At 45.5% G+C, this 13,708-nt stretch overlaps 3 protein-coding genes across 4 annotated transcripts; all 3 read right to left on the minus strand.

Moving 5' to 3' along the window:
- Window positions 1–469: 469 nt before the first annotated feature.
- LOC100844565 (F-box protein At3g54460) lies at window positions 470–6,388 on the minus strand. The gene is made up of 8 exons (XM_003567426.4): window positions 5,699–6,388; window positions 2,710–5,244; window positions 2,420–2,627; window positions 2,074–2,325; window positions 1,942–2,001; window positions 1,338–1,468; window positions 950–1,064; window positions 470–866 (listed from the first exon to the last, which is right to left on the minus strand). Exons 1-8 carry the CDS (start codon window positions 6,148–6,150, stop codon window positions 699–701), a joined length of 3,921 nt encoding a protein of 1,306 aa, XP_003567474.1. The 5' UTR covers window positions 6,151–6,388; the 3' UTR covers window positions 470–698.
- A 384-nt stretch (window positions 6,389–6,772) lies between these two features.
- On the minus strand, window positions 6,773–7,962 carry LOC100844874 (germin-like protein 1-4). 2 transcript variants are annotated; one of them, XM_014899334.2, is made up of 3 exons: window positions 7,687–7,962; window positions 7,437–7,596; window positions 6,773–7,358 (listed from the first exon to the last, which is right to left on the minus strand). In XM_014899334.2, exons 1-3 carry the CDS (start codon window positions 7,814–7,816, stop codon window positions 7,037–7,039), a joined length of 612 nt encoding a protein of 203 aa, XP_014754820.1. In that variant the 5' UTR covers window positions 7,817–7,962; the 3' UTR covers window positions 6,773–7,036. The 2 variants fall into 2 exon arrangements, with proteins under 2 accessions (XP_014754820.1, XP_003567475.1); XM_003567427.4 differs by having other exon boundaries at window positions 6,773–7,596.
- A 1,467-nt stretch (window positions 7,963–9,429) lies between these two features.
- Window positions 9,430–10,616, minus strand: LOC100835200 (putative germin-like protein 3-2). The gene is made up of 2 exons (XM_003565029.4): window positions 10,346–10,616; window positions 9,430–10,270 (listed from the first exon to the last, which is right to left on the minus strand). Exons 1-2 carry the CDS (start codon window positions 10,479–10,481, stop codon window positions 9,714–9,716), a joined length of 693 nt encoding a protein of 230 aa, XP_003565077.1. The 5' UTR covers window positions 10,482–10,616; the 3' UTR covers window positions 9,430–9,713.
- Between the last annotated feature and the right edge of the window lie 3,092 nt (window positions 10,617–13,708).

The raw sequence follows: 13,708 nt of genomic DNA on the forward strand, positions 1-13,708 counted from the left end.
CTGCTCGTCTTATGTACTCACTCGATCCGTTCCTAAATCCAGAGACCACAGGTTTTTAGTCTCTGCCTCCACCGTTTCATAATTCTTATTTCAAATTTGTCTAAAAATAAATAAATATATTTCTAAAAAATGTCTAGATACATGTAATATTCCGATAAAAATTATGAAACGGAGTGAGGGAGTACATTATAAAACGGCAAACTTAAACTGTGATTTGGCCCTTGTTGATGTTAACCAGTCAAACGTGGGGCCTGCCATCACTGCCAAACATGCCTGGACCCACTGGACAGCCACCCCGGCCTCTCTTCTTCCTACATTATAAAGTGCTTCAAAACAGCAATTCCACATATAAAGCGCACTGTGTTTTCTTAGTGCTCCAAAACAGCAATTCCACGTTCGTTCACATATCTCCGGCCGCCCACTTCGATTTTCTGTATACACGAATTTACCATGAGAAATTAAGTGGAAATTAGCATATCGTCAAAACCGACTACATGGTGTCCGTATGGGCAAATAATAACAAGGTCACGTTCTGTTTCAAGGAAAAATGAACATAGGTTCAACAGAAACATTTGTGGGCAATGAAATTTGTGACCATGGGAGTTCTATTTATTTTTGTACAGTACAAAATAATGAATTGAAAGACCTGTCTCAAAAGAAACAGAAAAGAAGAAGAAAAATAAGTTTTGAGGGACAAATCAGCTTGTGTTAGCATCGGCGCATGCCTTGTTAGAACCTTTCACAAAGCTGAGTTTCGCCAGGTAGCTGCTCTCGGCGAAATCATGTAGACTTCGGTGAGGCCGAGCCCCTTCATTTTCAGTGCTGCTTGCTCCTTTATTAACGATGTTTCTGCAAGCACTAGAATCCTACGGACAAAGCATACATTCAATACACAACATTTGATAATATCTCACAATGAAATATTATGAACAATGGGATCCACGCAAACCTGTAGAAGTTTTAGCATTTGCTCCTCGATGGTACCACGCATAGCCAAAGTTTCAACATTTATGGGACAAGTAGCCCCCATTCGATGAGCACGACTGATAACTTGTTCCTCCATACTAATCCGAAAGAGACAAAAAGGACATCCATCAATACTGGTCAAATAATGACAATAGGACAGCAATATGAGATATCCTAAAAGGTTTTTAGCCAATGTGCCAACTACCAATAAGAATATTTTCATAAAAATACTACTAATAAGAATACAAAATACACCTGTCAGATAGATCTAAGGTAAGAGAACAGAAATAAGTGCATAGCATTTTTGCATCTCTATTTTTATTCATCCCAGCAAAAAATATGAACCCTATTATGTTGCAGGATCAAAGTACCTCCTATCCCATATTGGTTCCATCAGGAAAACATGATTAACAAAACTCAAATCAAGGCCCAGTGCTGCAGTTCCATCCATGAGTAAAGCCATGCATGTTGGATCATCTTGAAACTTTGTCAATGCATTTCTCTGCATAGAATTGTAGAAATACCCACATCAGTCACAAAATGTTTGGGGGATATGTTAAAGGAGACTGTACCATATTTTCCCTAACTACGAACCCAGTTTTATTCCATCGCACAGCCGGATGGGGGAGCAGTATTGGAGACTGCCAGAGGTAGATAAGAGGGTGGTATAAGGGAAGACATTGTAACTGGTAAAGTCAGGGGATGCGTACAGATACTTGACGGGAGGGACAGGGAAAAGAGGAAGAGGAAGAGATCTGGGATCAAATAAGTAGAGTCCTGAAAATCTGAATAGGCGGGAGGGGGTAGGGAGTTGATACTATAGACAGTCGTAAGTGTAATGAGCGTCAGTAAGGTTCACCAAGCGAAAAAAGTGAATAGGAAATCGCATATCCCAGATTTTAAAACTGTTTCCTTTTTTGGGAAAGATAAGACCGTGTACCAAGTACCATAGGTTACAGGTTATGTAGAACATACCTTAGTGCTTAAAGGCATGGGACTGTACATTCCAGCATATGTTATGCCAGCAATCGTCAGCTGTACAGAAAGGAGACCAGTCACTAACTGATTCACATTCTAGCAAAATAAGTAAGAGTATTTCAGTTTTACCTGTTGCTCAATCACATGAATATGCTCCAGAAATTGAGAAAATATTATTACTTTGTGAGACATTGCCTGTGGTAGCCTGACTTCCACATTATTATCATCTTGGTAAGACGATTCAATAGCAAGACCAGCACCATTGGTTATGTTAGTGGAGTGCCTATGTTTTATGTTCGCTTCTCGTAAACTTCTCAACTTATCGACCAAATAAGCAACTTTACTGCTAGTCGTTGATTGCCAATCTGGATCCCAGTCATCCTACATAAAATGGAGCAGTAAATACACTGAGAACATATTTTTCAAGTGCACACAAAAGACCGAAAAAATTGCACAACAGAACACAAATACAGACCTGTTTATATGAAGGCTGCAACTCAATCAGATCCTTTGGCACAGGCCATTTTGGATTTGGATTTTCTGGCCGTGCAAGAGTTTCGGGAGACTGCATCTCATAATTGTTGCCACATTTGATGCACTTTTCACTATCCAGAGCTACACAATCATGGCACAGCAGATGCTGACAAGGTGTTATAACAGGCAAGCGGCACCAATCTCCACACCTGAAGACAATGTGAATGTTTGAGTGAGGTCATTTAGTTGATGGATAACATGATTTATTTATTTTATTTAAAGCTTCCATACCTGATACAATCAGTGCCATTTAAAAGAGCATATCTTATCGATTGATATTCCTCTGAAGAAGGATCAAGACCCAATTTCATCAAGTCATCCATGGTTTCCTGTATATCCTGACCAGCCTCTTCTACTTTAATATGCCCGGCAACACAACAAGACAAGCGGACATTCCTTATGGTAGTAGCACGGAATTTCCACTGCTTGGGATTCAGAAGTGATTCTACGTGAGAAGGGTCGTTCCAATCAGCCATCAATATATTCCGGCGAATAGTAACAACCAATTCATTGTAACTTTTCGCATGCCCCTCACTGAAGTCTACAAAAGTTATATTTTTTATGCAAGGAGGTATGTTTCTAAGATTAGCTTTTCGTGCACTAATCATAGTCCTCTGAAGTAGCTGCACAAGACGAATGCGCCCCTCTTCCATTTGAGCCTCAAATGGCCTGTGAATTCCAGTGTCCCATGACTGGTGGTCTTGACCGTAAACTTCCTCATGAAGAAACTTAAGCATGGGGTGAAGATGAGCAACCTGACTAGTCGGTGTGTTTGGTGTAGGCGTACCAGTTAAAATCCACCTGTTTGAAGCAACCAAAGAGACAGCCATCTGAAATTTATTTGTCAGGGCTAGACTGGAACCTAATGTGTGTCCTTCATCTAATATTACTCTATACCAATGGATCTGCTTTAAAACACTTCTCTTCTGTGGACCCCATTCCGCACTTAATCTGTTAAATGTGGTTATGACAATGTCGTAGTCCCAAGCAAGGATGTGAGCAGACGGCTTCTTGTGATCTCCCCATGCATAAACATTAAGCGTATCCGAGGAAACATGCCTTTGTATTTGTGTTGTCCAGTGATCAATTAGATTAGCAGGCACAACTATCAAGGTGGCCCTAGATAAATAAAACCTTACTATATCCAGAGGGTTTTCAAGAGCAATTCCAAGCGCGGTTGAATCAAAGGCCAATTCGTCAAGCATTGATGGATAATACCACCGAGTTACACCTTTCTCGATCTTCCTCACAAGGCCAAATGCTTGAAATATCTTGTAATACGGGCGGGCCCCCTTGCCTATGGTTGCACGTGCATCTAGAACTGGGCGTGTCACACCAACTGATTCCATCTCGACATGTTTCTTGAGAGAAAGTTGCGCCAACCATGATAAGGCCTTCTTGGTTTCTGAGTTGATCGAAGAAACATTATCTTTCAATATGTTTGTGAAAAAAGATACATTCTGCTCGTCTCCTGGTAATGCATCTTTCTTGTGAAATCCTGGCAAATAGGTTATCTTTCCCTTGGAATCCCACGATTCCTCTGGAGCAGTGCATGTCTTCCGTGCAGCATCTGCATTCATACTGCAAAACCATGCTGTGGTAGAATCAAGATCAGTTTTGTCTGATAACCTCCGCCACTTTCTGCACCCATCGCACTGCACCCATGTGTCATTAAACTCCAATGCGGTGCCTCTTTTCCTTTTACTGCCAACAGAATCTTTGCTGTACGCATTCATGAGGTTTTTCCTAACATTTTTCGAGTTTTTCTTGAACTTTAGTACTTGAGTAGCTGGCATTGGAAGCGAGTTGCATGGTTCGGGTGACTTCTCACCCATAACATGCATGTTGACCGAAGTTAGATCAGGTCCGACTAACCTGCCTCTCTTTCTTGATGATCGTGTACTGGGAACAGAACCACCATTATGTGATAAGTCACTTGAGGACGGATCTTCTCTGATAACATCATCCTTCCCCGCAAGCCTCTCTGTTCCAGATACAAAATCGGTTCTATTAGAACTGTCGCTGGCACTGAATTCATAGTATCCATATTTTTTATCTGGTTTATGCGTGCACCACTTTACATCCACCCCTTTCGGAGGGTTTGCTAATGTTCCATGTGTTTTGAGAATAAGAGATAACGCAGTTACTGTCTTGCCTAATCCAGGTTCATCACAGAACATACCACCACCGAAATCATTTATGGTTGGAGCATTTCCAGTAAATATTTCACCAGAGGTAACATTTATGTAGAAACGTAAACCATCATCAGTACAGAAATCCTTGCATAGAGGATGTGGTAGGGGCTCTGAGTTCTGCTCTCGCTTCAACATCCATTCAACAGCCGCCTCTTGATGAGGAAAAAGCTTAAGCTTCATGCAAGGCATAATAGAGGAAGCAAGAGCCCTTAGATGATGACAAGTAGATGCCACCCTTATCAAATCTCTAGGTTTAAGCCGATTTATTACTTTATTCAATATATCATCAGGAAGAGACCAGATACCGAGTCCCGGTGCATTATCCAATATATTATCTGGTATTATTCTTGTTATCTGCATCCCCTTCTCCACCCTAACACTAGGGAGAACTTTGAAGATTTCATGCAGGTCAAATGACTTCTCGTTATTTGATATAGACGATCTCTGATGAATCTCACAACCAAGGACATGGCAATCAGTGCAGCTCCAAGTATACTGGTCATCACAGTGTGGATTGTCATGAGAACTCCAGTCAAAATCAACTAAAGCATTCCTAGCATCCCATTTACAACTGCAAAAGAACATTGACATAGAGTGGGAGCATCAACAAGAGTAATTGATTGCTATAAATAAAGTGAGGTGTTCTGCCCCTACTTGAAGAGCTGTTGCATCGTACTGATCAAAGTCACATGCACGAGCTAAATGAAGTGCACTAAATGCGGAGAACACGATTGTGGCGATTCAACTCAACGGGGTATATATAAAGCATATGCAGGCACCAAACAAATGGAGGGGGCATAAACAGATATGCACCTGAGGTGGACTGTGTAACCACGACTAATCGCCTCCGAAATGACAGAATTCTATCCCCCAACACTCACTAAACTCTACAGTTCAATCCCATAAGGCCAGGCAAGTGACACACTAAATGCGGAGAACACGATTGTGGCGATTCGACTCAACCGGGTATATATAAAGCATATGCAGGCACCAAACAAATGGAAGGGGCATAAACAGATAAGCACCTGAGGTGCTTGAACACCGCGACGGCAGCGGAGGCGCGGTGACGCGGGAACTGCCACCCAGACCAGGCGGCGGCGGGCAGGTACACGTCGACCAGCACCACCGCCCTCGCCTCCACCACCTCCCCCCCTTCCCCTCTCCTCGCCATCACCCTCAGCACCCTGCCTTCCACCTCCACACACCGCTGCGCCACGAGCGACTTCAGCTGCCGCACGACGCTGCTCCCCCCGCCGCCGCACGCCCTCCACCTGGCCGACCCCCGCGGGGCGGTGCGGTTCCCCCCGCGGCCGCCGCCGCTGTCGGTGAGCGGCGCGAGGGGCACGGCGCCGCAGGCGGAGAGGGAGCAGGGGGAGAGCGGGCGGAGGGATCCCGCGTCGGCGGCGGGGACGGAGAGCACCGCGCGGAGGTACCCTGCCAGCCTTCGGCGCACGGTTCCGCCGCCGTCGTCGCCCATGGTGGGCGGACCGGGTTAAACAGTCAATTAGGGCTGCCGCTGGAAGGTGTCAGTGCCAGGGCTCGCGATCTCCCATCGGGGGATGGTCTACGGCGCCGGCTCGCCGCCCGCCGGGGGATTTCGTTGGCTAGTTTGATCCGAACGGAGGAGAGGAGGACGACGAGGCGGAGGCGGAGGCGGAGGCGGAGGCGGAGGCGGATGAGGGTTCGGGGGCACAATGGAAGGAAAAGGAAGGAAGCGTAACGACCCGGGGGAGGGGGTGCGGTTAAACGGATCTGGTGGATGTTACTGACAGTGGGGTCGCTTTGTTCGTGGGGTCTACACGCATTCACAGACGTGGGCTTCTCTTTTATGAGAGGCCTGTGGGCTATATTGTGATCCGTCCGTGGGCTTTTTGTTTCGTGCCACCACCAGCCCGCCAGCCCACCAGCAACCCACCAGGCCTTTACGAAGAAACCCACATGCTGGGCATGTTTTTTCTCGAAGGAAAAAATTCTCCTTGTTTTGTTCAAGAGAGAGGGGAAAAAAGAACTGATCCGATCACACATTTCTTTTCTTGTCAAAATAATATGAGAATATTCAAAGGGCTTTTGCCAAACTGTCAACAAAGGACAAGGTTTTCATCACCGCAAACAATCAACACATTTAATTTCATTGTACATTTATTCAACATTGATGTACACTATGCAGCAAATGTTACAAGTAACTGATCGTGGTTCCGGACGTAAGACCGCCGACACACACACACACACGGAGCCAGTACAATCAACGACAAACGAAATTAAGCGCCGACGACGATCCAAACCATTAACCACACGTTAAAACTGGAGGAACACACTCTCGATTGATGCACCGCTTACACACGTACGAACGAACGAACTGCGGACTAGTTCGTCTGGAACTTTGACTTGATCTTCTCCACGACGCCAACATCAACCAAGAACGCCCTGGCCAGCACCTCCGTGGGAACCGCCGGCGCCGCCCCGAACAGCGCATCCCCAACAACCACCGTGCCAGGAGACTGGCTATCAAACGCCGAGACGGCCACGGCGGGTGACTCCCCGACGGAGCGCTCGTAGTGCACGGTCCCGCGCGGGAACACGAAGGCCCCGCCCGTGGGCACGGTGCGCGTGATAAGCCTGTTGGCCGTCCCCGGGAGGACGAAGCCCACCTCGAGGGCGCCCTGGAGCACGAGGAGCATCTCCGTGGCGCGCGGGTGCGAGTGAGGCGGGTTCACGCCGCCCCACGCCGCGTAGTCCCCGCGCGCCACGGAGATTCCCATCGTGTTGAGCCCCGGGAGCTTGTCCGCGCCCGCGGGCGTCACCACGGACCCCATCGGGTTGCCGCCCGCGTAGACGTCCGCGGCCGTGGCGAGGCCGCCGTAGAAGAAGTCCTCCGCCGTCACGTTGCTGATTCGCTTGCACGGGTACCCGTTCACCCTCAGCGCTGCAATGCAAACCATATATACATTTCAGAGTTAATTAGTTAGGAGTAATTGATTTCTGTGTGGTTTGAGTGGTCTCGGATGTCACTCACGGCCGTCGAGGGAACTGTAGTCGGCGACGCAGATGTCCTGGAGCATGTCGGGGTCGCGGGCGAGCGACGGCGCGGCGAGGGCCAGGAGGACGGCGAGGAGAACGGTGGCCGTAAGCTGATGCTTGGCCATGGCCGATTAGTTAATTAATCTGGTTGGTGCTTGGAGCTAGCTAGCTTAGCTGATTAGCTCCTCTCCTGCGTGAGTTAGCTAGCAAAGCTAGCTGTAGGTGTGGTTGATTTGATTAGGTCGGGGACTTTCGAATCGATGAAGAGGGAGAGAGCTTGGAGGCGGTATTATATAGGCTTCGTCAGTTAGCTTGATGATGACGCGTCGTCATCGATTACAACGTACTTGATCGGTTGATTATGCATGCATGTGATGTGACCGGCCGGTTAATTAACCAGCTGTTAAATGTGAGAAAGATGAAGGATCTTTGTACCCATGTAACTTGATACCCTAACCATCGGGTTTGGTAGAGCAGGGATATAGCTGCCAGGTTAGGCGATGTACGTGAGAGGCGTGACAGTGAACAGTGTCACTTCTTTGATGAGCCAAAAAAGCGTGTTGCTTCTCACGTTAATAAGTGTCGGTCAGATTCATGCATGATCGTCTTGTCCATGCAAACTACTAGCACGCATGCGTTTTATATACGAGAAAACGACACAAAGTCTTACAAATTTTTGTTCAGGTGGGTGCATTTTCCAGTGCCCGTTCTTATTTCTTTGGTGTATGGCCCTGCAGTGTACGCTATAAATTGAGTTGAGTGCACGTGCAAATACAATATATTTTTCTGTACACAGATATTCGCGTAAACGCAAGAGTCAAGACGTACCATGTCTGATCGAGACGGCCGGCCGGAAGCGGTTTGTACGTACGTTTCTCATGCAGTGCCTACAATCAAGCTTCGCGTCATATTCATATCATGTACTCGTATACTGTATATCGGCCCTCGCTGTCGGTCTGTTTATCTCCGGCCGAGCCAAAATAAAATAAAATAAAATTGAGGGGATCCGAGCAATGATTTCACACATGCATGAGCTAGGTTTGATTTGTTTTATAGGACGTTTAGGGCGGATGTATGTATAGCCAGCATCTCGAGAGTCGACCCCCGTATCAAAATGCATAACGGTCGTGGTTATTAAGAGCTAGCTTGCCTATGATTGAAAGAGAGGTTAAGTGGGACGGGAGTCATTTAGCCTATATCCAAATCATTTGGCATTGAGATATACCGTATGTCTGATATCTCCGCTTCTGGATATAACATGTTATATCTTCGTCATAAGTTGAACATTTAAAGTTTGATCAATTTTGTAGAAAAATGTACTAACATCTATCATATCAAATATATAGGAAACGTATCAGTTGAAAACCTCTGTTCGGTGAAAATCTGATTTTTTTTTCATTATATCCATTAGATCTCAGATAAACTGATCACATGATGGAGTATCTAGCTATAGCTCAAATGTATTTCTCCATGGACCTCTAATCGTGAGGACTTTTTCATAAAATGCATTTAAGTGATGAGATGTTCAGCCTCTTATGTAATCCGTTTATTTGAGATATAATGGTTAGGATCGAAAAAATTTAAGTTTTCGCTGAACAGATGTTTTCACCTGATAGGTCACCTGCCAAATCAGTATGATATGACTACGAAGACTGATCGATCTAGGGACATTAATTGATTCATTTCTTGGAACGGACAAGTACGAATCACCAAATTAAAGTACACAACGCGATCCGTAGATGATGAAGAAAAAGCAACAATCAATTAGCAGTGAAACCGATGAGGCCCTTCACGTACATACGTACTGTAGTATTACTACGAAACATACACCGACAGTGACACACACAAAAGAACGAAGCAATAAAAACAAATGAGATCAGCACACACCGAAAGTGCACCTTCCAAACCGGAGTAAATGAATCAAATAAAACCTCTCACACACACTTTTACGGGGTCCTCGTGATTATTAGCAGAGCCGATCACCCAATGGCATCCATGAATGCAAGGCTCTAGGTCCGGCCTCTAGTACTTGTGCGGGAACTTGGCCCTGATGGCGTCCACCAAGCCGCCATCAACCTGGAGCGCCCTGGCAAGCACATCCGTCGGCAACGGCGGGGCCGCCGCAAACAACGCCTCGGCCACGGACACCGTGCCAGGAAACTGGCTGTTGAACGCGGACAACGCCACGGCCGGCGAGCCGCCATTGTTCCGCTGGTAGTGCACGAGCCCGCGCGGGAACACGAAGAGCTCGCCCTTGCACACCGTGCGCGCGAAGAGCCTTGCGCCGGGGCCGCCGGAAGTGACGAAGCCGACGTCGAGGGAGCCCTCGAGCACGAAGAGGAGCTCCGTGGCCCGCGGGTGCGTGTGCGGCGGGTTCACGCCCCACGGCGCGTAGTCCACCCGGGACATGGACATCCCCTGCGTGTTTAAGCCCGGGAGCGCGTCGACGTTCACCGGTGTCACGGTGGAGCCGAAAGGGTTGGTGTTCGGGTTGCCGGGGACGGAGAGCGCCGCCGAGAAGAAGTCGTTTGTTGTCACGTTCTCGGGCCTCTTGCACGGGTACCCGTTCAGCCTCAACGCTGCATACATTGCATATATATGAGCGTGCCAAATATATAAGTGTATGCAATGCATGGAAGGATCACACTACTTACGGCCGTCGAGGGATTTGTAGTCGGCGACGCAGATGTCCTGGAGCATGTCGGGGTCGCCGGCCAGGGAGGGCGCGGCGAGGGCCAGGAGGAGGACGGCGGCGCAGGCGGCGAGGACCGTGAGGTGCTTGGACGCCATTTGTTTTGTTAGATCTAGCTAGTGGGAAGCAGGGTACTCTTGGCCGGTGGGAACTGGGAAGTGGTGAAGCAGTAGCTAATTAGTTGAGCTCGATCGATCCAGTGATGGTGAGGACGAGGATGGAAGCAGTAGGGCGCCATGTATTTATAGTACTGCTGCTTTGTGGCGTAAAATAGACGTGATCGATTGGTCGATAAATGGACATGTGAGGAAGTTAATATGAGATCGATGCATATGGTCTAATGTGGCTTCGATCAATCGGATAGATAGGACCCGGCCGGTTTTAATTACGCGGCCCGTCGACAGATCATCAGAGAGGGAACCACACGGAAGTACGGATCTAAAGATGCAACTTGCCAATCTGTTTTTCAGGTTATATAGGCTGGAAAAATAAACTACATATTATTCTAAACACTAAACTCTGTTTTTCATCCCTCACGGTCACACAAGTATATATTTGCAATCCCATATTAAATGACTTTCTATTACATGTATTTAAACACTTTTTAAGCATAGCTACATTCATATTTTGACAAATTTGAATCACCAGGAAGTATTATTTTTTTAGTTATTTTGTGCCACAACTATTAAATATGTGCTACTTTTGGTCCGACTGACCCAAAAAGCACGTGTACTTAGCTGAAAATATACTCATCTCATTTGCTAACGATCAATAAAGCACCGAGATTTTTGCATCCTGAGATACACACATTTGCAATTCACGCAAGAATAAGTTGATCATCTAGCATGAAAATGCCTATCATCGACCGGCTACACTGTTAATTAGAGGCACGTCGACGTCGTACGAGCAATAGATCAAGGATATATACCTTCCAGCTGTGCTGCTTCCACCCGATCGACCAAGCTCGATCGTCCCTTTTCCAACGGCACAGCGCTCGTCTCCATGTGACTGGCTAGATCGATCAATGTACAAGCATTGTATGGTATCAGGAATTAAATCGATCGATCTCCCAAAGTAGATGAGTAGGTACACAATATATACGTACTCGCCTGATTGTCAGTCGCAAAAGATCTGAGTCTCGTGTGGATTTCCTTTTCGTACATGAGTGCGTAGGACGTACGTATGGAGTATAAATATATAGAGGACTACACATTAATTTACCACGATGCACATAGTCAAGGCGTGGAAGGTTTAAATAATGGGCGGTACGTACGTAGTGGAGTAATTTACAACCTTGGTGGATTAAATTAAACTCTGACGTGTGTTCGTCGGTGGAGATGAGACGTATACCCAACCTTGGTAAAAAAAAAATCCGATATTTAAGATACCCAACCTTGGTGTATACATATGCATGTCCACGTGAGTCTATCGTACACACGCAAAAGAATTAAGAAGATACATACCGTACGTGCCGCCATCTGTATAGTATCCGTATCTGCGATACTCCCTCCGTTTCTAGATACTTTGCGAATCTTCTTCTTTTGCATGTGTACCGTGCAGCAACTCCTTCGTTGGTTATACATGCATAGTGTATGGTGTTAATATCTCTATCCATCGTCGTTGATGCTATGAAAATGGCCAAACTGGCAATTTAGTCCGCATTGACAATGTCGTGGCAACAACAACCGTGTGATCGATGGTCTAAAGAAAATCCTGGTTTCATTAAAACATCAACAGTACTGTTAACTAAAAGTCTTAAAAACACATGATCGATCGGATCCGGCCGTTAGTCTATTTGCTTCGTCATATATATATATATATATGCGTCCATGTCGGACGTTACCAACCAACCATTAATTAAAGATATAAAAAGGGCGTCATCTTATCAGGGTTAGTTAAATAAATGCAAAAGATCGATATCATCGCACCCACAGGCTAGCTCACACCTATAGACGGCCCACACGGGTAGTCGTCCCAGATCCCCCGCTTAAGGCGACCAATAAATAGGCCGTTCCGTTGGGATGGTGATGCACCATTTTTGGGGAAAGATTTTTTAGTGAATCTGGAACGAAACTTAAAACATTCATATTTTACTCTGATTTCTCCAAAATTCCCCTTGGTTTCGATGATTTTGAGTGTACGATTTGGGGCCCATTAATTCTCACGTAACGTGTATTGAACAAAAGTAGCCACGCAAGTTTTTTTAAAGGCCTTTTCTGTACAATATAACTGTAGTATTTGAACTCATACGCAAGTTGTTTATGTACATGCAACATCAATGCTCCACCTTGTGTCCTCTCTTTAACCCCCGTATATTGAATATATAGATAATTTAAGCAGATACTCAACATCCAATTAGACTCACAGGAATTAAATATTCATCTTTACATACATACGATAATTTGGTCACAACTCGCATAATCTTAATGAAAATCGAGCTATAATAAATATCCAGTCAGTGTGGGATACTGGAGTACAATGCAATAGTTATAGATGTACGATATGCATGTTAATGTAAGTGCCAAAGTACGTACTCGATCACTATTGCAGTTGCAGTACTATAGGCACTAGCTAGATAGTCTTCCTTGCACGGGACCATATCTATGCATCCATGCATGGGCAATCTTTTGCATCCAAATTAAGCAAAGCAAAATTGAATGGGCATCATTTTTCTATAAATGGACGCGCGTACGACAACATGTGTAGACTAGACATGACAATGCATGCCAAATTGCCAAGTGGGGGGAGAAAGGTACATTGTGCCAATCTGCCAATGTGTTTATTGAAGAAACTTTAGGTTTTGCCACAAGAAAACAGCGGGTCCCGTTTCAACTCTGTTTTAACTATTTGGGACCTCACTTTTTTTCATTATATTACTTCTAAAACATGGTATTATATTAATTTTAGGATAACATTATCTATCTACTTACTTTAGGGTCCCGAATATATTACTCACTCCGTCTAACAAAGGATGTCTCAATTTTGACTAAATTTAAATGTATCTATACACTAAGTCATGTCTAGATACATTCAAATTTTGACAGACTTGAGACATACTTTGTTGAACGGAGGGAATAATAAAGGTCCATGGCAAGTTCGCGAGCAGCACGAGATTGTGGCCTCTTTGAGCAGTTTTTTTTTAGCGGAAACTTTGAGCAGAGATAATATCAACCTCCTACTGGAGGCGTTCAGAGAGTAGGCTCTTCCTTTTTTTTTTGAGAAAATAGTAGGCTCTTCCTTTGTACTCCTGCAGTATATATCCTACTGGGCCAGTTTAATAATATCTCGTCGACAGGGGCCCAATCAGCATTGAGGGACAAGCCCA

This window comes from Brachypodium distachyon, chromosome 2 (genome assembly GCF_000005505.3).
Source record: "Brachypodium distachyon strain Bd21 chromosome 2, Brachypodium_distachyon_v3.0, whole genome shotgun sequence".
Lineage (NCBI taxonomy): Eukaryota > Viridiplantae > Streptophyta > Magnoliopsida > Poales > Poaceae > Brachypodium > Brachypodium distachyon.

What these genes read in the sequence shown, in the direction of transcription:
- LOC100844565 (XM_003567426.4), bottom strand. Translation starts at nt 6,150, where the DNA reads ATGGGCGACGACGGCGGCGGAACCGTGCGCCGAAGGCTGGCAGGGTAC. An exon ending in AATGGCACTGATTGTATCAG is followed by an intron (nt 2,628 to 2,709) that starts GTATGGAAGCTT and finishes CATTGTCTTCAG; the next exon opens with GTGTGGAGATTGGTGCCGCT. An exon ending in CCATGCCTTTAAGCACTAAG is followed by an intron (nt 1,469 to 1,941) that starts GTATGTTCTACA and finishes AATTCTATGCAG; the next exon opens with AGAAATGCATTGACAAAGTT.
- LOC100844874 (XM_003567427.4), bottom strand. Translation starts at nt 7,816, where the DNA reads ATGGCCAAGCATCAGCTTACGGCCACCGTTCTCCTCGCCGTCCTCCTG. An exon ending in CTACAGTTCCCTCGACGGCC is followed by an intron (nt 7,597 to 7,686) that starts GTGAGTGACATC and finishes TTTGCATTGCAG; the next exon opens with CGCTGAGGGTGAACGGGTAC.
- LOC100835200 (XM_003565029.4), bottom strand. Translation starts at nt 10,481, where the DNA reads ATGGCGTCCAAGCACCTCACGGTCCTCGCCGCCTGCGCCGCCGTCCTC. An exon ending in CTACAAATCCCTCGACGGCC is followed by an intron (nt 10,271 to 10,345) that starts GTAAGTAGTGTG and finishes CAATGTATGCAG; the next exon opens with CGTTGAGGCTGAACGGGTAC.